The sequence below is a fragment of the Marmota marmota genome, unplaced genomic scaffold (assembly GCF_001458135.2).
Source record: "Marmota marmota marmota unplaced genomic scaffold, marMar, whole genome shotgun sequence".
NCBI classification, from domain to species: Eukaryota; Metazoa; Chordata; class Mammalia; order Rodentia; family Sciuridae; genus Marmota; species Marmota marmota.
In genome coordinates this window covers 7,006,017-7,030,139 of record NW_025999983.1, presented here as the reverse complement: position 1 = coordinate 7,030,139, position 24,123 = coordinate 7,006,017, and the positions used below count along the sequence as shown (strand labels likewise).

Genomic DNA, 24,123 nt, shown 5'->3' with positions numbered 1-24,123 from the left:
TAAGACTTCAGCCACCCTCCAAGCCCAGCTCAGCTGCCCCCTGCTCCCTGAGGCCTTCTCTACCTGTCTCAACCAGGGGGTCGTTCTTTCCTCTGAACCTCTGTAGCACATGCATCAATTATGCCCTTAGCAATATTTAGGGCTGGCTGTTTATTTTTTTAAACATTATTTCTGATTTCTTTGCACCATAAATACAAAAAGGCAGGCACTGGATCTAGTGTCTGTACTTGTTTCCTCCTTCAGCTCCATGTAGGACACTTTGATCCACATGATCCTCAATAAATATTTGCTGATGGTGAGTTAAAAAATGGAACTTGGAATGGTAGCTGCTCCTGGTGATGTCATGTGTAAACACAGGTACCTTTCTTTGGGAGCACTTTTCTAAAGGGGGAACTAATAAACCTTAACAAGACGTGGTCATGGCTTCAGATACTGTGAGCAAATGGATTCCAAACTCCAGGCCCATAAACTCCCTTTTCCTCTTAAATTGTAGTTTTGTTAATAAATCCACAGCTAAATTTCTTGCCATCAAAACAAGTGTCTCAAACAGCAAGGTTCCCGCACAGGTGCAATGACAGTGAAAATACCTGCAGATAAACTCTGTTTCCTCCTCGCATCTCGCCGCACACTCCTCTATGCTCTGTGCTCCTAGGTGCTTCTTGGGGACGCCGGACAGTGAAGCCCCTTGGGTATTGACATAGCCATCCAGGGAGCTTCCTTGACCTACAAGTGGACGATCAAAGTGGAACAGCTGATCAATGGCTGACCCCACTGCATGATTGCCATGGCTTCTCATCTGTTTGCTTGATAACCGCCAAATAAAACTCTCGGTGTATTCTTGGAAGCCGAAGCCGGTGTCGTGAATAAAAATGCTCAGTCAGGAAAACAGTTCCGGTAACGCTGTAATACATTAACGGAACACCTAGACGGGCCGATCAGAACCACACAACAGACGCTATCACTACCCTGATGGACAAGGAACTTTAAATGAGAATGAATTTTACCTGTTTGCTATTGATTGTCATGTGATGATAAGCCGGGAAGACACCATCAATGGCAACTGCGTTGCCAAAACTAACGTGGGTTTGTCCATCCCTGGGTATAAGTGGAGGCCATTCTTTGATTTATAACAATACATACTTTCCAATAATAAAGGATTTTTTGATGATGATGATGATGATGATGATGATGATGATGATAGCTGACATTTTAGAGGAAATTATCTTAAAAAGCAGAACCTGGAATAATACTGGCCTTAGATGTTCTATGAGATGAAATCTGAGGCAAAGAGGCTGTTGCTCCCCCTCCCCACCTCAGAGCATGGCCAAGGGACCTTCAGTCATGTTCCCACAGGCTGCCTAATGGCCCCTGTTCTAAGGCTGCCTGCTACACCTGGCATGGCTTTGGCAGCTCTGATCTAAGCCTGCAGAACCCAGCTCCCATCCTTTCATATAAATGCTGGTGACTTTCCCAGGGGCGAGGCCAAAAGGAACTTAATGGAATTAAAATAGAAAAGTTTCTGTGTGTGTAGGCAACATGGCAACCTTGGCCACTTGAGGGGAGTGGTGGGACCAGAGCCAGCCTGAGTGGGTTAAAGAGTGGCCAGGATAGGAAGTGGCACTGCAGACGACAATAGGTTAACACAGAGTCACCTTCCAAAGTCCACCCTCTCTCTACCTCCTCAGCTGCTTTTCCTTCGTCAATTTAAGATGCCAAATTGGTAAGATGGACTGTTGAATGGGAAGTTGGTGGATGCATTTTAAACTTTCAGAGCACTTGGTAAATGTGTGAGGTCATGGAGAAATAGATAGTTGGGGCCCATATCCATTTCTTCACCTCACATTTCTCTCAATTTGAGTTCTCATTTTCAAGAAGAGTTGGACTTTGATGAAGTGTTTTGAAAAACACATTAAATCTGTAATCTATAGAAAGTAGAAGAATGGTTGCCAAGGGCTAAAGATTAAGGGCAATAGCTAGGGAGCATGGAATTTCTCTGGGTAACGAAAATATTCTAGACTTTACTGGGCTTATGGTTGAACAACTTTGAATATACTAAAAACCACTGGATTGCATGCCTTAAATGGATGACTTGTATAGCATGAGATTTATATCTGAATAAGCTGTTAAAAAAACAAACTCCAGACACGTTTAGAATGTGTGTTTTTTAAAATGTTCTCAGTGCATTTGGAAAAGGGAGCAGAACACTAGTTTCCTTCTTGGAAAGCCCTTGTTTACATCCAGGTTTCTTTACTTTTCTGATTTGGGAGTTTGGACAGTGGTCAAGTAACATGATTTCCTAAGTCTGGATTCCATCATCTAGAAAAGGGGATAAGTATGCTACCCGACCCGTCCTCTAGCTAAATAAGCTCTCATTAGTAAAACACACACACACACACACACACACATTTGTGTGTATGTATAAAATGTGATTGGCCTACTCCAAACTTTAAATTAATATGATGTATGATAATTACATACATCATTTCAAAAACTGTGCATGAGACTTCTCCAGACATTAAGAGGCCCAACATATACTTATGGAAATCTTTCTTCAAACCAGAACAAATAGATGCTACTTCACACTATGCAGATAGGTCAAATATGAAAATATATACTCAAAAGACAAAAAATAAAATATACTCAAAGAGGAATTTTGTTGCTTACATTTGGAAGTGACAGGAATATATATGACAACTTAACCAAAATGATAAAAGATAATTCAATTGAGAACCAGAAAAGAGATTCACTATTTTTTCAATGAAAATCGACATCATTTGGGCACAGTCATTTAGATTTGAAAAGTTACCCATTACCTTCTTTGCCCATTCATTCCCCACACTCTGACATTCTTTAGAGAGACATTAGATTCATATATTGAAGAATTCCTTGATCCTAGATTTTGAACCGGAAAAGTCATGAATCAAGTTCAATGAGTTACACATAAAGCCATAGTATACCTATTTTTTTAAATATATTGCTAGGAATATGTAATGACAGAATTGCAAAGAAAATCTTACCTGATTTCAGAAATAAGAGAAGCAGAAGGACTATTTCCTTGCAGTCCATGTTGGGACTGGCCAGCAGTGCCCTGGGGGACAGTGTGTCTTAGTCCTAGGTGCCGTTGGCTTACAAGAGCGCAGAGGCATCCGTGATTGAGATAGTCAAATGAGGTTAATTATTCTCCAAGGCCCTGCCACTGCGCTCCAAGGGGCAAACATCACCTTAAATAATGGCTATTACAAAATGTTTGAGAGAGAAGCCTGCAAGAGATGCTGGAATTCCAGCCACTCTCCCCTCCCAGGTGACTCCTGGCTGCTTCCTTTCTCCTCTCTCCTCCCCTTTCCCCAGACCACATCTTTCCCTTTCCTTCCCTCTTTCCCCCCCTTTCCTTTGGGGAAGAAAGGGAAATCATAAAAGGAGCTTGCATTTGCGAGTACTTTCCATGAGCCAGACAGTGCACAGAGGTCCCTACCCACGTCTCATCCCACCCTCCCAGCAAGCAGCGTCACCAGGGTCCGCAAATCAAGAGGCGGGAATGGAGCTTTCCCAAGTCTGCACACTGGACAGGGGGGAAAGCAGATGCAAACCATTTAGGCCTTAGACTACCAAGGGCAATATCATTAACTCCTTCATGCCCTGCCACCCAGAGTTGAAATTAAGACATAGTGAAACTGTTTTATTAAGTTGGGTGCAATGGTGCACGCTTGTAATCCCAGCGGCTCAGGAGGCTGAGACAGGAGAATCTCAAGTTCAAACCAGCCTCAGCAACGGGAGGCGCTAAGCAACTCAGTGAGACCCTGTCTCTGAATAAAATACAAAATAAGGCTAGGGATGTGGCTCAGTGGTCAAGTGCCCCTGAGTTCAATCCCCAGTACCAAAAAAAAAAAAAAAAAATGCTTTATTAAAATCAAAATGTCTTTATTCCCAGTGGACTCATGTGTTTCCATAAATATAAATTTCTATTGTTATTTTATTTAAATTACACTTACTTTTAAATGGATTCATAAAAATATAAAAGTGTACATATTAATGAAGTAACATGGTATTTCAATACATGCATATATCACGTGACATTTACAAGTTTGGGGATTTTGTTTTTGCACTGCTGGGGATCACAAACCCTTGCAGTGCTAGGCAAGTGCTCCACCACTGAGCTACCTCCCAGCTTGGTGATAATTAAATAGACATTCTTTCCTTCCTTAAACTTTTATCATTTTTTCATAACTATAAATTACATCATAAAATATCAATCTATCCCCCCAAATTACAGTTCAATATCTTCTCATCCTCATAAAATAAAGCAAGAGTGGCGGAATTCTGCTGAAAGAGTCAGCTCAAGTTTAATTGTTGAATCTGTACTTTTCCCTGGCTAAATGTTAGAATGGCCAGCTGGAGCAAGCTTTAAAACTCCAATTTTGGTATTTGAAAATATTTAGAAATAAACTGAACTCTCTAATCTTAACTATGAAAAAAAAAAAAAAAAAGACCAACAGCATTGGCTCCTCTTTCCAGGTGATGAAATTCCTCCCCATGTTAACCAGCAGAGGATCAAGGCGGGTGTCCGAGGGTCTGAGTGGAACCTCTGCAGAATGCCTTGGGACCAAAGCACTCGCAGAACACTGAGGAACCAGAGGGAGGCACTCGAGGCTCCCTCCTCCTTCTATTCCCAAGCACCTACTGGCCCAGTTTACCAAAGGGACCAAGATGAAGGCAACTTGAGAAATCGGTAGCAGGCAGACCTTTTTTATTTCCTTGAAATCATGTGAAATGTCTTTTAGACAAACAGGGTTGGTCTGTTTGAGATAGTTCTTTAGTGAAGGGAAACAGATTCCACCAACATCTAATGCCTCCAGCGTGTGTTTAGTTCCACTTTTATTTGCGCACTTCCTCCTAGAGAAGGCACCGCAGGCATGGTGCTTTCAGAAATTCTGTATCTGCACCATCTTCCCTTCCCTGTTGCCTGAGTCTTTGATTTGAGTGGCATTGGTGTGCCTTTTGCCCCCCTTTCCTTGGGATTTCTAGAATGCACTTGATTCTGAAAATGTTACTTTGCAAACCAGGTGGCCCTCCTGCAGCCCCTGACTCTGCATTCTTCTCCACCGCCCAACATTTCAGCATCATGAAAGTGCACATGGTCATCACAGCACCCCCCAGTTCAGTAGCATGTAAAGAGAAGAGCAAAGGAGGTTGTAGGTTTGGTTCACGGTGCTGGGGATGGACCCTGGGGCCTCATGCATGTTGGCAAGCCCTCTACCACTGGGTCACATCCCAAACTTTTATTTAAAATTTTATTTTGAAACAAGGTCTCATTAAGTTGCCCAGGCTGGCCTCTAACTTTCCAGCCATCTCCTCCACCTCCCCAGTAGCTAGGATGATAGGCTTGCGCCACCAGAGCCTGCAGGAGGATGGATTGCTCAGCTATCACCTAGGGTGGGTGTGCGAGGCTTCCACCTAGTGTTGCCCCACCTGATTTAGTGTCATAGGCCCAGGAAGGCATAATGCAATGGAATATTCTACTTTGTTCCTGAGAATCCCTCTTTGTACTCTTAGAGGGATTTTGCCCATGGCTCTAAGGATAACTGATTCAAAAGAAACCATTTCCTTACTGAAAGACTAGCAGAAACTAAGGGAGAAAGACATATCTCCATGGCTACTATTAGGTTACATAAATACTGAGATTTGTGTGTGCTGAGTTCAGTCCGAGGTGGACCCCAGATCTCCTACTGTCTCCAGGGTGGTGTTAGAATCTGTTACGATTATAAGAAGGGCAAGCCCCAGTCCCTGCCCTTCCCCACTCTCTACCCTAAAGGAGCCTGCACCTAGGCTTTGTGGAGATTCTGCTGCTGGACTTGTAGCCAGACAAAGGCATTCAAATAAGATGGGAGAAGAACTGGTCTCCTTGGATCTGCCCAGCCTGAGGCCTGCAACCAAGACTGAGCGGGTTCTCTTGGAAGGAAAGAACCAGCTGGTCTCTCCCAGAACCACCGTCGGAAATTCCCCACATGAAGAGTCATAGCACATGAAGGGTCAACTTCCCCTGGAGAATTTACCCTTCGGTCTCCCCTGAGGTGGAAGCTGCAGCCTGGTCCTGACACCCCAGGTGACATGGCCTCGTGCAGGTGCACTTGGGTTGCTGGAGGCATGCACCTGTCAGCTCCTTTCCACGTGCCCTTGCCACCTGCCTCCAGCTCCAGGCTCTGCCCTCTGGGGACTGTCATTCTAGGGCAACTGCCTTTCTCACTGGGAGCACATCTGAGGAGTCCCAATAAGACCAATAATACGTGTCATTTCAAAATGAAAACAGCAAAGAATTAACTAATCTATTAAGAACTCATGCAAAGCATCCCTTTTTGGTAAGGGTTCTTGGCAAGGTCATCTCTGCCCTTGATGCCAACTTGTAGGTTGCTTTTACAGTGTTGTTGTATTGGGCAGATCACCTAAGAAATGTGTGCAAATTAATTTGGAAGTGGCCATTATTCTTTATCTGACCTTTATCTCATGTTTGTTAGCCTTGGTTCACCAGCTTCTGGGACCATGCAATAAGATGCTTATCGGCTCTCACCTCAGGAAAGGAGATTGCAGGCTGCCCAGTTAGCACAGTGGTTAAAATGTAACCACAGGAGGATCCTTTCTGAGCCGGCCTTCGATGTTCAGTAAGGTGACATTTTCTTAATTGAGTTGTGCTTGACGACGATTAGATGCCCATCTTGGAAATAAGCTAGCTTCCCTGGCCATCTCCATCAGACTTGTCCCGCTTCAGAACAACATCAGCAGAGAAGAGAGAACCATCTCTAGTTGGCTTAGTAGCCCTGGCTTAGTCAGAGAACAGCAGGGTCCTTCCGGCTGCAAGGTCCAGAATCACCGTGGAAAAGACAGAAGCAAGTCCCTTCCCACCACTCCCATCCATTGTCCTCCAAGCTCACGAAAACAAAGCAAAATTATTGCAAGTATTTGGAGGAGAAACAACAAGTAGAAATCATTAAAATCTTTCAAGAAAAACAAAGGAGTCGGGCACAGTGGTGCATACCTGTACTCCCAGCAGCTCAAGAGGCTGAGGCAGGAGGATCATGTTCAAAGCCAGCCTCAACAACAGTGAGGCACTGAACAACTCAGTGAGACCCTGTCTCTAAATAAAATACAAAATGGGCTGGGGATGTGGCTCAGCGGTTGAATGTCCCTGTGTTCAATCCCTAGTATCAAAAGCAAAACAAAACAAAGGAGTGTGTATAAAAGCTGGTGAGGTCTGAGGAAGGTCTGTGGGGAGTTCACCATATGGAACAATGGCCATTTCCTGGTTGGATGATGACATGGTCCTGAGAGGTACTCCCTCTGGGGGAGGCAGTACAATGGGTGCAGGGAGCTCTCGGCACTATGCTTGAGACTTCTTGTGTATTTATTATTAATTCAAAATAAAAAGCAGTTATGTGTGTCTATATGTGTCGATATTTGTGTACATGAGTATATTAATGCATATATTTGACATATATTTGCCTGTACTGTGTACATTTTAAGAGGACTTAGGGGAAGCTGATGCTCCTATAACATTAAAGAGAACAGACACGCAGCCTGGGAGACTCTACTGTTACAGAGTTTCTAACTTGAGATGTAGAGACAGCCCTTGGCTGGCTCCTGTAAGCTCAGGGGCTCGGGAGTGGGAGAGGAGAGGGCTCTCCACCACCTTGCCCCTCCCTGGTGAAGACCAGACTTTGAGTAAGGACCGATTGGTGCCACCTGGGAGGCAGCATCTCCACCCCTATCTGCTGCGTGTGCATCCAGAATCCAGCAGCTGGGAAAGCCCCAGCCGGTTCCCGCTCCCCTGGGGTACTCAGGGCATCCACCGCCTCTGCAGACAGGCAGAACACCTAGGAGCCAAAGGCACCCAGGACCCCACTGAACCCCAAGTGATGACTCCTTCTCCCTCTTCTCACCCTGCACCACCAGCTCACAGACCCCACAATTCACGGCCGACGGACTTGGATCACAGAGTGCAGCTGGGGTGGGGGAGTTCAGTGACAATGAGCGTCTCTGTCAGCCCTTGCCCTTCACTGGATGCTTCTCAGCCTGGGCAGTGTTTGGCTGTGCTGAGGGGGTGCTGGGGAATCGAGAGCAAATAAGACGCCGCCCCAGCCCACGGAGTTTTCAGTGTGATGGCAGCAGGCGCAAGGCAGATCTCTGAATTGGAACTGTAACCGTGGGTGGCAAGTGCAAGACTGGCCAGGGTCCAGTTAGCTCAGGGGAAGTGAAAGCCACACAGACAGCTGGAGTGGCGAGGAAGGAGGAGAGGACCGTGTGCACAGGGTCCCAGGGTGACGTGTGCAGACAAACTAAAGAAATCAGGTGTCGTGGGCAGGGGTCCTCCATGCAGGCCTCCTGCACTGTATCAAGGAGGTCAGACTTGAGCCAAAGAATGGCAGGGACCCTTGAAGGCCTTTGAAATCCAAGAGTGACATGATTCCTTAGTCTGCAGCATAGTGAGGGGATCATAAGAAGCGCAGGATAGGAGGTGAGAGATGAGAGGGCCCTGAAGAAGGCAGCGGAGAAAGAAAAGGGAGATGTGTGCAAAGGAAAACCGACAAGATTTCACGTCCGACTGAAGGTGGGAATGACGCTAAGGACGTTGCCTGAATTCCCGGCTTGAGTATCTGGTAGGTAATGATCAGAACACCGAGGAGGGAATAAGACGAATTTACCTGGAGACAAGTTATATTTGGGAACTTACAGAAACCCAGGTGGAAAGTTCCAGAAGGCAATAGTCTATTCAGGGGTCTAGAGCAGGGCTGGCAAATAACAGGCTGGGGCAGCCTCTGTTTTTGTAAATGAAGTGTAACTGGAACTCAACCACACCCACTTATTTAGAGGTGAATGACAAGAGCCGAGGGGAAAATTGACAATGTGGGTCCAGAGACGCCCAGGGACCAGGACTGTGGCAGTGGGCACGAGGGCCAGGCTGCCAGGAAGTCAGGAGAGACGCACCAGGGGCCACAGGCAAGAGCAAAGGAGGCCACAGTGATGTCAGGGACCCAGATCCCAACGTCCCCCTCCCACCCAAGTCCAGCTGCCCACCACCACAAACAGAAACTCAGAAGAACACTTTTTATTAAACTTTTAATCTCCCTCCCTCTATAACACTCCTTTCCCAACATTTTTGGTTGAATATTTTTTATAATCTTGTTATATAACAATGATGTGTAATATATTTCATATGAAAAGGAAAAAAATAATTGATCTTTTCTCAAGTGTTTGATTATTGATAGATTTTTAAAAGCTTATTCCAGCTGATAACTCATTACTGATAATGACAATAAGTTTTCAGGAGTGTTGAAAAATACAGGAAAAACTATCAAAATTGTGTGTGTGTATGTGTGTGTGTGCGCGCGCGCGCGTGTGTGTGTGTATGTGTGTGTTGTAGGATTTGGAATGATTCCCACAGTCTAGCTTTGCACACTTCAAATCCGCACGTCATATCAATCATGACACAACGTGAGGTCCTGGGCCTGTTCTTTCTCGTCACACTCCCAGATAACTCAGCCTGGTGCTTGGCTTCATCAACTTCTCTGAAAATGTGTCTCTATCCATTTATGTTCCTCGAATCAACCTTTTCTATGGTTTGCCAAAACAGACTCCCCTAAAATTCCTTCTTCTCCCACCCGATTACAGCTCAGATCCTTAGAATTTGCTGTCCCAAATAGCTGCAGGCACATTTGCTTCTGCTGAAGGTTGATCAAGAGAGTGGCCCTCCCACCCTCCCCTAGAGGGGCTGGTGGTGTCAGAGCCCCCCAGTAGGACTGTGTCTTTACTAGGCAAAGGGCTCCCAGGGAATGGGCTCTGAGCTCTCAGTGGGAGAGTCAGGGCTCCTTAGGATTAAGGATGAAGCCTTTCAGGGGAAACGAGGCAGCCAGTGTGGCTCTCAGTCCTATGGGGTTAACAGCCATACAGAAAAGTCGGAGTGAAAAGTGAATCAGTCTTCAAGGTTATGGTGTGAGAGATGCCACCAGGAGACAGGAGGTTGGGAAGTCAGCTCAGCCTTTTGAGACTATGTGGACAGCCAAAATGTCAAAAGGTGCCAGGCATGGTGGTGCATGCCTGTAGTCCCTGCAATTTGAAGGCCTGAGGCAGGAGGATCCCCAAGTTCAAGGCCAGCCTCAATGATTTGGCAAGGTCCTAAGCAACTTAGCAAAACACAGAAATTAGAAGTTCTGGGAATATAGCCCAGTGGTAAAGTAACCCTGGGTTAAATCCCCAGTACCAAAAAAAAAAAAAATGTATCAAAAGACCAGAGAAGACAAGGTCACCAACTTAATGAAACCCACTGAGACGGGACAATATTACATTAGGGACTTTCCCAGAGGATGAAGAGTGGTGCATCAAGGTAGCCTGCAGTTGCATGTACCCTGTGAGCATAGTAAAAGGCAAACCATGAGGTGGAGACTCAAGATGTCACGAGACTTGTCGCATGAAGAATCACGAGGAGGAAGTGGGTCAGAGCTGGTAAACCCTTGGCTACATGTGATGACCTTGGGAGCCTGACCTCCTGCCCACCCACTGACCCTGCAAACTGCACACCTTGCCTCAGTGCCAGCAGGACCCTCTTGGCCAGCGCCTCTGCCTTCTGACTCCAGCAGAGGCCCTAAAAAAGCCTTGCCTGGGCCATTCTCTCCAGGTCCAGTTTTCATTTCTACAGACTCTGGACCCAAAGTTCAGTATGATTGTGCAGGAAACTGAGGTCTGTTCATGGAGAGGTGAGCCGTGGCACGTTCAGTCGGTGCGTATCACAACACAGAGCTGGCTGCCATCAACATGCATCCTTCTTCCACAAAGCAAGCCGGACGGTGCTTTCTGCTCTGAGGTGCAGGGTTGGACGGGCGTTACCATTGGCCCCTAAACCAGGAGTCTCTCAAACCAGGAGCCTGATGTCACAGTGTTGGGGACAGCTTTGTGTGCGAGCTCCTTTCTCCCTGTGTTGGTCCACTTTCCTTACTGTGACAAAATACCTACAGTAATCAAGTTATAAGACAAGGAGGTACATATCTAGATTCCCACATAATCGGGAGGTTTGAGGCCGTGGTGCGTTGGCCCTGTTCCTCTGGGCTGTGGTGAGGCTGCACTTCATGGCTGGAGCAGGTGGCAGAGAAAGTCTTACCTCACGGCAGCTGGGAAGCCAAGTGGAAGCCAGGGGCCGGGGCCCAATGTCCCCTTCAAGGGTACAGCCCCAGGGACCTCACTCACTCCCACTAGGCCCCATCTCCTGAAAGTTTCATCACCACCACCCCCAGGAGCCTCAAGCCTGGAACCAAGCCCTTCTCACGTGGCCTCTGGGGGCACGTATCCAACACAGCACTCTCATGAAGAAACACGTCTGGGGAGGCCTGGTGCCTCCCGCACGCTGACCTGAGTCCGGAGGCAGCCTCATCCCGGTGAGCACGGCACAGCTGCACCTCCATCGGCATCAGAGCGGGGCCTCCTAGGATCTTCCCTTCTGTCCCTGGGCAGACCCGTGGGTGTGAGTAGAGAGCGAGGGGCTCCTTCCAGCCCCAGGACAGCGCTGAAGCCCGGCTGCAGGTCAACGGGGCAGCCACGACTCTGTCCTTCAGAAGGGGCCAAGTTAGCAGCGAAGGAGTCGGTCCAGTGGCCAGAAGGGAAGCCAGGCCTGGTGGAGAGCCAGCGGGGGGTGATGCAGAAACAACCAGTCCAGGCAAGGCAGAGGAGACTGAGGAGGGCGAGGAGCAGCCACATCACCAACACACTGAGAGCCAGAGGAGGGAGCGGGCAGCGCTCGCTGGAGGAAAGATGTCCTGACCAGAGCACAGGACAATGAACTGGCCAGTGAGTGACGGGGCGTTGGCTCTCATGGCAGGGAATCGAAGGGTTTCCCTCAGGATTGTATTTCTGCCCCAGGGTCTCCAGAGCACACAGGGGCGGCTGGAGGAGGAGATGGAGCCGGTGGAGAAGGTCTGCGCTGTCCACAGGAGATGGCAGTGGGAGCCCACAGGGACACAGGGGCTGGCTGCTCGGCCATGCCAGAATGGACTCCAGGCTCTGCTGGGCCCCAGGAGGCACAGCTGGGGCCTGGCGTAGCCTCATGGTATCTTCCCAAGAGACAGGCCAATTATTGGCCTCCAGCACCTCAGCCCATGCAGGAAGGGTCCGGCATGGTGAAGGCTGGGGGGACAGTGGCCTCCTGGCTGTGCGTGGAATGTCTGAGCTGCCCTGGCTGGGTGGGGAGTAGGGGATCTCGGAGGAGAAAGAGACAGCGAGCTTGGTTTCTGTGGCTGGCAGGAGTGACAATTGTTCAGTTTGCTAAGGACTGTTATTAAAATGTTGGGTTTGACTCAGCAAGAGTTCACTTTGGCGGGGCTTGATGACGCACGCCTGTAATCCCAGCAGCTCAGGAGGCTGAGGCAGGAGGATCGCAAGTTCAAAGCCAGCCTCAGCAAAAGTGAGGCCCTAAGCAGTTCAGTGAGACCCTGTCTCTAAATAAAATACAAAACAGGGCTGGGGATGTGGCTCAGTGGTCTAGTACCCGTGAGTTCAACCCCAGTACCCCCCCCCCAAAAAAATAATCCACTTTGCCTTCCTGACTCCTGTATGCATCTGAGTTTGCAACCCCTGATGTTATGTCCTGAATGTTTGTGTCCCCTCAAAATTTATATGATAAATCCTTAAGCCCCAGTATGACATTTTGGATGTGTGGCCTTTGGGAGGTAAGTAGGGCTATTTGAGGCCTTGAAGGGAGGCGAGGGATTCCCACAATGAGATTAATGCTCTTATAAGAAGAAGAATGAGAGATCTACACACACACACACACACACACACACACCTCCCTGCACAAACACACAGGAAATGCCATGTCAGAATGAAGAAGTCACAAGGACTATGAGTCAGGAAGTCGCCCACCTCAGACACGATCTGCCAACACCTTGACCTTGTTGACCTTGGCCTCCCAGGCTTGTGAACTGTGAGGAATAATGTCTGTGTGGAAGCCACCCAGTCTGTGGTGTTTTGTTACAGCAGCCTGAGCTGAGTAAGACACCCGGTTAGACCAGAATGTGTAGGTGAGGTACCTCAGGGAGCAGGTCAGAGGGGAATAAGACTGGAGCCGGCTGAATGGGAAGGGGTTCGTTGATGGGCTGAATCTTGTGGATTTTAATCTAAAGGCCAGAAGAGCCACAAACTTGGGAAAGTCCAGGCCTCTGAAAACAAAAGTATGTCATTTGTGGGGGACTTGAGGTCCCCAGTCTTCTAGGCCTTTGGACCTTCATGGCAGGACAACCCCTCTGATTCTTACTCGTGGAGCACAGGAACCCAGCAGAGCTCCTGGACCTTCAGAGGTCCTTTCTGATCTGATCAGTGTCCTCTGTATTGCCAGAGGGGAAAGAAATCCAGCAATTTGACATTCCAGTTCACAAAATTGTGTGGACATTGTTGTATTTGTTTGTTTTTGGTTTTGTTTCTGTACCAGGAATGGAACCCAGGGGCCCGTACCCATGGAGCCATATTCCCAGCCCTCTTTATTTTTTTATTTTGAGACAGGGTCTTGCTAAGTTGCTGAGACTGGCCTCAAATTTGCAATCCTCTTGCCTCAACTTCCCAAGTCCCTGAGATTACAGGTGTGCACCACCATATCCAGCTTGGACATTGTTGACAGGATACACAGGAAAAGGAGAGCTAACCCATCTCTTACATCAGCTTGCCTGGCTCCCTAGCCCAGTTCCTTCCACAATCCTCCCCTGTCACCAAAGGAAGGTGTCTAAAGTGGATGCCTCTAAGGGCAAAACTCTGTACAATTAAGTGGTAAGTGTAAAAGTGCATGCCCAGGCATTGGAAAGATTATTGCAAACAGTGCTTAGTTTTATTGGACCTACTTTTCAAAACCAAGTTTCAATATGTGAGTACCTATGGGAGCTAAAGGTTACAGCATTTCATTCCTTGGAGAAGCATTGCCACCTACCAGGCAATAACCAGTAGGAATCACCACCAAAAGTCCTTGAGGGGCTTCTAAAATTACTTTGCATCAAAGCCTGCAGAAGGACTAGGATCTATTGGGGCAGACGGAGGGGAACATTGTAATTCCAGAGACTCAGGAGGCTGAAGCAAGAGGATTACAAGTTCAAGGCAAGCCTGGGCAACTTCGTAAGACCCTGTTTCAAAATTAAAAAGGATTGGGGATGTAGTTTAGGTTCAATTCATGGTACTGAGGTGGGCAGAGAAAGGACTGCTCTGACTCAGAGGACCACCGTCGGGAAGCCACAGTTCCACCCAGGGCTGTCGGCAGTTCTCAGTTTTCTCATGGGAAGGACCGCTGAGTTCAGACATTGTGGCAATCCCTAAGAATTAACCCGATAAGCAAATAAATGAAAAAGTGAAATTAGATGAAGACATTATGATCTCGGGGAACAGCTAAGCATGGGTGGCTAATTTAAAGACATTTTTATTTTAAAACTGTTTTATATCATCATTTGCTACAATAGTCCTGTCTACTCTGTACCAGGCACGAGCAAAGCTATGAATCACATACAGCAAAGCCCCACCCACTGCTGACATCACCAGAGTTCTCTGCTATTATTTCATAGATCAGGACATTGAAACTCACCTGCTCAAACTGATGTCAATGGAAATTGGCAGAGCCAGATTCCAATACAAACATCTGGGTCCAAGTGACTGCTTGGAACCATTGCACTACAGTGTACAATCTCACCAGGTCATAGGTTATCTCATAGGTCACTCCTCATCGTGACCCCACAAGGAAGGTACTGATCCTATCATTCAGAAAGTACCAGTAGAGAGACTAGCAGAGGCACAGTAACTCGCACAAAGTCACACAGCCGGTCAGGCCAGATCCAGATGCAGTAGGGATTCAATACCAGTGTCAGGCCTCTCAAACCCACGCCTTACTGCTAAACCCTCCAGCCTGTCACCACCACAGTCAGCAATGGCAGGACCCAGAATAAGTGTTTATTGAGTACTTACTTCTTTTATATCTGATCACCCTGGAGGCCCAAAGAAACCTCGCCAAACAATGAGACAAGGAGCAGAATTCCAATCAGAGCCCAAGGCTAGTCATGATCTGCTTGAACCACAGGGGACCACCACAGGGACTACTTGCCGGGGCACGTGCTTTCCAATTTCTTGTACTGAGTTTACCACTTACTTGTGCAGGGTTTTGTTTGTTTTGTTTTTAGCATGAACATCACGAAACAGAAGCTAAACTCTAGGAAGAGTTGTGCTGCAGATTCTTATTTCCATTGTCTGCCCACAAATCTGCACAGGGTATGTTGGTGCTCAACAAAGAGCCTGTCAAAATCAGAGGCCAAGTCATGAATCAGCTCATCCAGCGTTTTCTTCTGCAAAAGCCTCTTGGTAAGCCTTACTCTGCAGAGGCTTGCTTCTTTTGTGGGGTGGGTAAATCGTAAGAGACAAGTAGGTTATGTTTCACACCAGCCCTGGAAAGGTTGCCTCATCCAAGGGCTTGGAATTTTCAGAGAGTTACTGTAACTCCTTCCCCTTGGGCGATCCCACTGCCCAGAGGCAACAGCTCTGACGCACTCAAGTCTTAAAACCAACCCACAGAAGTAGTGCTGGCTGGGCTGGGAAAACCTATTGCTAAACAGAAGAGCAACTTTTTTTAAGGAAAAACAAAAAATCTTTTCTGTAATTTGCAGACATTTATCCTCAGCGACTCTGCTTTTGTAATGTTCTGCTTTGTGGACACGAGGGGCAACTTTTAAACAAAAGCGCATACCAACAAGGGCCGGCAGGGGGCGGCAGACCACACATTTTTCTGGGGCCGCAGCCCTAGGAGCCTCCAGTCGCAAAACCTGTCGCACCGTAGAATCCTCAGTGGCTTCAGGCAGCAGATGGGTTCAAGTCCTTCTGAGGCTGCAAAATCTGCCAGGAGCAGGGCTGAAAGTGAGAAAGCAACCCAAAGGCCAGGGATGGGAGGTGGTGCGGGCAGTGGCCCCTTCCTGCGGACAATTCGTGCTCTATGGGGAGGCGGAGGCTCCGGGAAGGCTGGAGCCGGCCAGGGCAGAGCTGCCTGCATTCCCGCAGAGTCACGGGGACCCACTGCATGGGCGGGGGGGCACCCGCGGCGCTGCCTGGGCAGCCAGGGTCCCCACCCTGCGAGGAGGGACAGGCAGGACCGTCGCCCAGCTGGGTGTTCGTTTGGGGTTCGCTCTCTGCCCTGCGCTCCAGGGAATGACCGTGCTCCCGCCAACGGCTGGCTCCTGGACCACACCTCAGGTGGCTTGGTGGACAGAGCATGAGGCCAGTGAGGGACAATCTCACTTTCTTCCCTGATGCTCCAAACAATAAACTTTGAATTAAAAAACAAAAACAAAAAAAACAAGGTAGGAAAGGTTTTGGAGGAGGACTGTCCTCTGAGTGTCTCTTTTGGATTAGCTCAAACCCAGAGAGGTAAAGGCCAGGTTCGGAAGAGAGTGTCAGGGAGTTCCAAGACCTGTAATTCTGACCAGAAAAAAAAATAAAAGAACACAAGAAAACCAATGCAATTGGTTATTTCTCCTCAAAGTGTCCAGCTTTACACTGTATTCTCCCTCTGCAGATTTACATGCTTTGTGCTGCTGATGGGTTCATAGAAAGCTATGTTCACAAAACATTCTTTGCTCATCTGATTTAACAGGCAAAAAGTGGCTTACCATGGTGCACATCTGTCCCAGGGAGGAGGGGGTAGATACCTTAACCAATAGCCATCCTGTGCCATGTCTGCAGCAGATTGTGCAGAACCTGGGTGAGATGGTGACCTTTCCACTGACCTTCAGCACTGTGGAGAATCCACTCAGGGAAAAAAAATCATGTAAATGGGTGGGAGGCTAATAGTAATTCTAACTCATTTCACAAAGGGTGCTCTTAATATTTTGAAACAGATTTTTATTTGGTTCCTCTTTATAGTGTGGCCAACCACTTGGTTACTGTATAAATTGTATGGGGAAGAGAACATCCTATTTCCTCTTTAAGTCTCTCTTCCCTATTTGAATAAGTAATAAAGGAGAAACTTCACCGCTGAGATCAGTGTAACAATTTCCTTCCACTTCAATTAGTAATATAAGCACAGTGAAAGCAAAACTTCAGAGTTATGCTTAATAACTGGAATATATTCTAATTTTTAAAAATTCTATTCTTACAGTAATTAGGCCCATGTGTTATATATGATATATGTATGTAAAAACACATGTTTTTCTAATATATGAAAAGGCATATTATACATTGTATTGATACTTTTAAAATTGTCCATCATTAAGACCCTTTAAAATTAATATTATTGAGCTGGGATGTAGCTCAGTGGTAAAGCCCTTGCCTCACATGCATGGAGCCCTGGGTTCAATCCCAGTTCAAAAAAAAAAAATTAATATTATTGTGTATACTTAAGGTATACAACATACTTCTATAATGTACATATAGTAAAATGGTTATTATAGTGGAATAAATTGACGTATCCATCATCTCACACAATTATTCATTTTCTACCCTATGGCAAGAGCTGCTTAATCTATTCTTTTAGCAAAAATCCTAAACAGAGTACACTTTATCAACTACCATTCTCTTACTGCATATTAGTTCTTTCAACTTGCGTAAGACCTTTTATAGCTTTAAAATTGGCTTCTGAAATGACCAACAAAAACAAAAACTGTATCTTCTGTGGTTTGGTAAACACACAAAACGTCAAAGTAGTATTCTGTGACTCGGTTGTCATTCACTAATTGTCATTGAAGTCTATTAAATAAATGCTGATAAATGTAGAAGATGCATTTGAAATTCCCTGGGGGTTGTGCCTTGGAAATTGCTCTTCTGACCAGATGACTGGTTTGCTGTTATCATCTTTCTTACAAAGGTACAAAACAAGTATACTACACTGGATTTAGAAAGAAGAGATTCAGTGCAGCCACAGAACCCCGGATCTGTCCCCTAGGCCAGCCATCACTTGCTCTCTCTTCCAGTGACAGTCCTTCCATGTCTGCACTCAGTCCCTGAGTTCCTCGTTTTCTCTCAAACCAGGGAGAGTCAAAGCTTCAGGTCCTATGTGTCCTTCCTCAACACCTTGGAAAATATGAGAGCATGGAGAAGACCGCGTGCTCCGGGTGGGGACCAGGAACCAAGACAGACCCCCCCAAACACTTGGTTTGGATGCCCCATCCATTTATTCTAAAAATAGTCATTTTTAAAAATACATATATATATATTGTTTGTTTTATATTAGCAGCTCAGTGTGTAAACTGCACTAAAGCTAACTCCCCGTCCTCCGCTGTGTGGCTGTTATAAAGCTCATTAGATGATGTTAATTTTAGCAATGTTAAATATAAGGAAAGTACAGAGTGAACAGTGCTAAAACAACTTACCAACCTTCCCACAACATACAGTCAACTATTGTGAACACTTTGTCATATTAACTTCTAGAAAAAAGGCCCAAAAGATTAAACCCAATTTTTTAAAAAATATTTTTTTAGATGTTGATGAACCTTTATTTTATTCATTTATTTATATGCAGTGCTGAGACTCGAACCCAGTGCTTCACACATGCTAGGCAAATGCTCTACCACTGAGCCACAACCCCAGCCCCTAAACCCAATTTTTAAAAATTCTACTCTAGCAATGGCACACATGTAATCCCAGGTAATCAGGAGGCTGAGGTAGGAGAATGACAAGTTTGAGGCCAGCCTGGGCAATTTAGGGAGACCGGGGTATAGCTCAGTGGTACAGCGCTGGCCTGGCACTGCAGCAGTCACAAGTTCCACTCTGCTCCCCCCCCCCATCCCCAGCCTGCACGGTCTCCTCTCCTCCCTGACACAACCCCACAACCACTCTCCATCATTGAGCCCAACCAATTTATTTCGGTACATTTCTAAATTATTTAATTTTGTTTTTTTTTTCTAAACTTTATATGTGCATGCAGTTTAAAGAGTCAAAAGGTTCTATGAGGCCCTGCCTTTCCTTCTCCACCGAGATGACCACTCCAAGCCCTTAAGCTGGCTCCTGGCCTCCAGCCTCCAAGAACTTTCCATTCCAGACACGGCTTTTACCCGTTGTAACCACTACCTGTTGGCTTTGGTTATGGTTTGGCTGTGAGGTGTCCCCCAAAAGCTCACGTGTAAGACAGTGCAGGAGGTTTAGAGGAGAAATCATTTGGTTGTGAGAATCTTAACACAATCAGTGCAATAATCCCCAGTGGGATTCACTGAGTGGTAACTGGAGGCAGGCGGGAGGTGACTGGAGGAGGTGGTCACTGGGGGCGTGGGTTTGGGCTGTATATTTGTATCTGGCGAGTGGAGTCTCTCTGCTTCCTGATCATCAGGTGAGCTGCTTCCCTCCACCACACTCTTCCACCATGATGCTCTGCCTCACCTCCAGTCCCGAGGAACGGAGCTGCTGACTATGGACTGAGACCTCTGAAACCGTGAGCCTCCAGATAAACTGTTCCTCCTCTACAGTTGTGCTAGTCACATTTTGGAGTCTCAGTGGCTGAAACGCTGACTACAACAACTCCCTACTCTGGATTATTAAGATTTAGCTTTGAAAATCGTACCACACACACCTCACATCCCCAGACACTCCCCTCTCTCACACACACCCCACACACCCGTACATCCATACATACACCTCACACCCACCCCTTACACTGCACACATAACACACTCTTTCACAAACACCACACACACTGTGTGTACCATACACATGAGACATGTAGCACACACACAGCATACGCCACACATACCACATACACACACTATGCACACACCACACACACTCTCACACCCACACACATGTCCTCACCCATTTGTTCCCTGTGTAATTCTGTTGTAATTTTGGTTAGATATTTATTCCGTGTTCGTATTTTTGTGACTGTGGAAATGCTGTTTGTAACTGGGCCACACAGCATACTTCCACATTTCTCCTTAGAACTGGTGAGTATCTTCTTGGAAGATCTTTATGCACTTTCACTAAATCCACCTCAAATTCTCTGCCAGTTTTGTGCATCTTCTCGGTACACATCCTCCGTGCAGTCTCCTGGGGGCTTCTGCACGCTGCGACCTGCCCTGCTGCATGTCCGCCTGCTGACGTCGGCAGGTCCCCAGGCCTCTGAGATTTGACCGGCTGTTTATTGGATCCCACATCTTCCTCATTTTAAAATGACTTCCCCATTTTTTCAGAAGAAATCCTTCACTATCATCCTAAGATATGGGAACAGAAGATATTTTTAATTGGGGTGAAATTATCATAACAAAATTAACCACTTAAAGTGAACAGTTGTCATTTAGTACATCGCAATGTGTGGCCGCTGCCTCTATCTAGATCCCAAACCCCATCACCCCAAGTAATGGAGTCCAGTACCCCAGGAGCAGCTTCTCTCCACGTCCCCGCCCCCAGCCCCAGCCTGCTCACCCTGTGTGTGCTGAGCCAGTGCTGGCTCTCTTGCTGTAGCTGAAGAACATTCCAAAGTGAGTATAAACCACAGTGTTTATTTGTTCATCTGCAGATACGCATTTGGGTCCTTTCCAACTTCGGGCTGTTGTCATAGGGCTATTATGAACACTCTCCTGAAGGTATTTGTTTGGGTACCTGTTTTCACAAGAGTAGAATCACTGGGGCACCTGGGAATTCTGTGTGTAACACCGAGGAAGTGCCAGGTTGTTTTCCACGGTGGCCAGTCCACTTAGCCTTCTACCAGCAATGCCCGAGTTCCAAAGTCCCCACAGCCCACCAGACTTGTTACTTTTCATTCTATTAAATATAGACATCAGGGCTGGTAAGACCTTCTAGTTCATGGTGGTTTTTATTTATATTTGCTAATGACTAATGACAGTGACACCACTGGATGTACTTGTGGACACTTCTGTATTTTTCTTTGGAGAAATGTCACTTTGAGTCTTTTACCCATGTTTAAGTTGGAGTGTTTCTTTCTTTTTGTTGTTGAGTTGTAAGAATTCTTCATAGATTCTAGCAACTGGATCTTTATCTGCTCTATGATTTGCAAATATTTTCTCCCATTCTGTAGGTTGCTTTTCAATTGTTAATAATGTCTTTTGGCGCATAATAGTTTTTAATTTTTTCATTACTTTTGTATTATTTTTTCCCAGATATATTGAGGTAGACTTGACAAATTTAAGAATGTATAGATATTAAGGTATGCAATGTAATGTCTTGATATGTATATACATTGTGAAATTATTATGATAATCAAGCTAATTAACATATCCATCATCTCACATGTGCCGCGACCCCTCGCCGGCAAGGGAAAACACGACACAGGATTCTTCCTTCAGCAGTTTATTCAGGCCTTGATTCATGTATCATCTTCTAGTGACCCGTCGCCGAGCGCCCAAGCACAGCCTAATAAAGCCTCCAGCATACCAATCTTAAGCTGCCACGTGGACCTTTCTCATAGGGTGGTAAGGGATTGCGTGCCAATTCTCCATATTAGGAGTTGTTTATCACAGGCCACAGTGGAAGCCGGCGCCATCTTCTAATGGCGGCCACGGTCTAATTAGAACGGCTCACCACACACATGGTTACAATATTTTTGTAGAAACGCTTAAGATCCACTCTTTCAGCACATTTCAGTTGTATAATACAATATTGTTAATCATCATCACCGGGTATGTGAGCTCTCCAGGACTTACTCTTCCCTTAAAACCACACACTGCACCCTTTACCAGCATCTCCCCATGTCTCCAACCCCAGCACCAGCAACCACCATTCTACTCTCCACTTTCGGGAGCTGGATTTTCAATATTCCACACTTAAAAGCCTTTTTATGTCTGACACATCTCATTTAGTGTCCTCCAGGTTCGTGCCTATTGTCTCAAAGGCAGGATTTTCTTCCTTTTTAAGACCAAGTAATATTCCATGACATCTCTGTGTGCACCACATTTTCTTTATCCATTTATCCATCAACACACTCCTAGGTCGTTTCTAATCTTGGCTGTTGTGAAGAGGTTGCAGGGAACACAGGGGCGCAGACATCTCTTCAAGATCCTGATCTCCTTTCCTTCAGCTGTGTAGGCAAAGGTGGGATGGGTGTCTGGACCCTAGGAGAGTGCTATTTTTAGTTTGTTGGAATCTTTGTGTTTTCGAGGGGCTGTGCCAGTTTATGTTCCCACCCACCGTGTGCCCGGGTTGCCTTTTCTCCACCTCCTCACCAACACTTGTTATCCTTAGTCTTTTAGCTGGGGTTACTTTTTATTGGTGCATTAAGATCACGCATCACAGCGGGATTCATTGTGACAAGGCATGCCTCACCTAACAGTGTGGTCGGTTTCATTCCTGGTACCCCCCCTTCCCACCTCTATCCCCATTGTCTACTGCTAAAACCTTTTATTTTTATGAGATTCCTCTTCCTTACCCACACCCTCTTTTGCCCTGGCTTCCACATATGACAGGAAACACACAACCTTTGACCTCTGAGTGTGGCTTCTTTCACTTAACATAATGCTCTCAGGTTCCATCCATTTCCCTGCAAATAACAGAATTTCATTTTTCTTTATAGCTGAGTAAAACTCCACTGTGTATATACACCCCACTGTCTTTACCTATTCATGTCTGTCTTTTTGAAAGTAGCTGCTCTAACAGATGTGAAGCCCCATCACAGCATAATTTTGATTTGCATTCCCCTGCTGAACAGCAAGGCCCAGCAGCTTGTCACAGGCCACCTGTTCATTCATTTGTGTGTCTTCTTTTGAGAACTCTTCAGACCCTTAGCCATTATTTAATTGGGGTTTTTGTTTTTCACTACTTCGATGCTTGGATTCCTCATATATTTTGGATATTAATTCCTTATCCAATTCGTGCTTTGTAGACATTTTTTCCTTTCTGTTCTTGATCTTTGCACTCCATTTCCTCACTGTGCCGAGGGTGATGTGATTCCATTTGTTTGTTTTTGCTCCTCTTGGCCTGTGCTTTGGGTCATATTCAAAGAGACATTGCCCAGACTGTCAAGAAGTTTTTTCCCCATTTTCTTTTTTATTTTGACTTTATGATTATGATTATTATTTTTTTTAGTTGTAGATGGACACAATACCTTTATTTTATTTATTTGTTTTTATGTGGTGCTGAGGATCGAACCCAATGCCTCATACATGCGGGGCACGCTCTCTGCCGCTGAGGCACAACCCCAGCCCCCCATTTTCTTCTAGTAGTTCTAGGGTTTCCAGTCTGCCCCTTGAGTGGAATCCAGCTTGAGCTGGTTTTGTACTTGGAGTGAGGTAAGGTCCACTTTGTTCTCCTGCGTAGGGGTATCTGGTTTCCCAGCACTCACTGAAGAGCCTACACCTTCCCAGGCTGTGCTCTTGGCTTCTTGGTCAAAGATGAGCTGAGCGTAGAGGTCTGGATTTATTTCTGGGTTCTCCATTCTGTGCCATTGGTTCTTATGCTGATGTCACACGTTTAGATTACTGCAGCATTATTATGGCCTGATCTGGGATGCCCCCAAGGTCTCATGTGTCGAATGCCTGGTCCCCAGTAAAACTATGTTCAGAAGTGGGGGTTTGGGGAAGTGACTGGATCGTGAGGGCCCTGACCTGATAAGTCCACCTGATCAATACAGTTGATTCAGTGATTAATCAGCTGATTAACTCCTATTGCTATTTGTTTTCACAGCTCCACTTATAAATGAATGTTGAACTCTGCCAAATGCTTTTCCTGCTGAAAGGAGTGGGAACTGGAGGAGGTGGGGCATGGTTGAAGGAAGTAGGTCCTGGAGTGGGTGTGTCCTGGGGACTACATCTTGTCCCTGCCCCTTCCCTTTCTCTTTGTTTCCAGGCTGCCCTTAGCTGAGCACCTTCCTCTGCCACACTCTTCCACCTTGGGGTTCTGTTTCGCCTCGGGCCCAAAGCACTGGAGCTGGCTGACCACGGACTGAACCTCTTGAAATCATGAGCCAACATAAAATCCTCCCTCCTCTAAGTTCTTCTGCCAGGTGTTTTGTCACAGTGACAACCAGATGACAAATACAAACGTATTTAAGGTCAAGACATACCTGCTTCCTACTGTATCCTTCTGGCTCAAGTTTGCTTTGGTGATACAGGATCTTTTGTGGATCCATTTAAATATTAGACTGTAACTTTGATAGGGATTGCACTGAACCTACAGATCACTTTGGGCAGTGTAGACGTT

The 24,123-nt window shown here is 46.3% G+C and overlaps 1 protein-coding gene across 2 annotated transcripts in view; it reads right to left on the bottom strand.

Annotated features, from left to right (window-relative positions):
• Plg (plasminogen) overlaps positions 1-3,169 on the bottom strand; it is a 33,199-nt gene extending 30,030 nt beyond the window's left edge. For both annotated transcript variants that reach the window (XM_015498611.2, XM_015498612.2), the window contains exons 1-2: positions 3,018-3,169; positions 588-723 (exon numbers count right to left, since the gene is read on the bottom strand). In XM_015498611.2, the coding sequence (XP_015354097.1) occupies positions 588-723; positions 3,018-3,066 (185 nt within the window). In that variant the 5' untranslated portion in view covers positions 3,067-3,169. The remainder of the gene's footprint in view (positions 1-587; positions 724-3,017) is intronic.
• Positions 3,170-24,123: the final 20,954 nt, after the last annotated feature.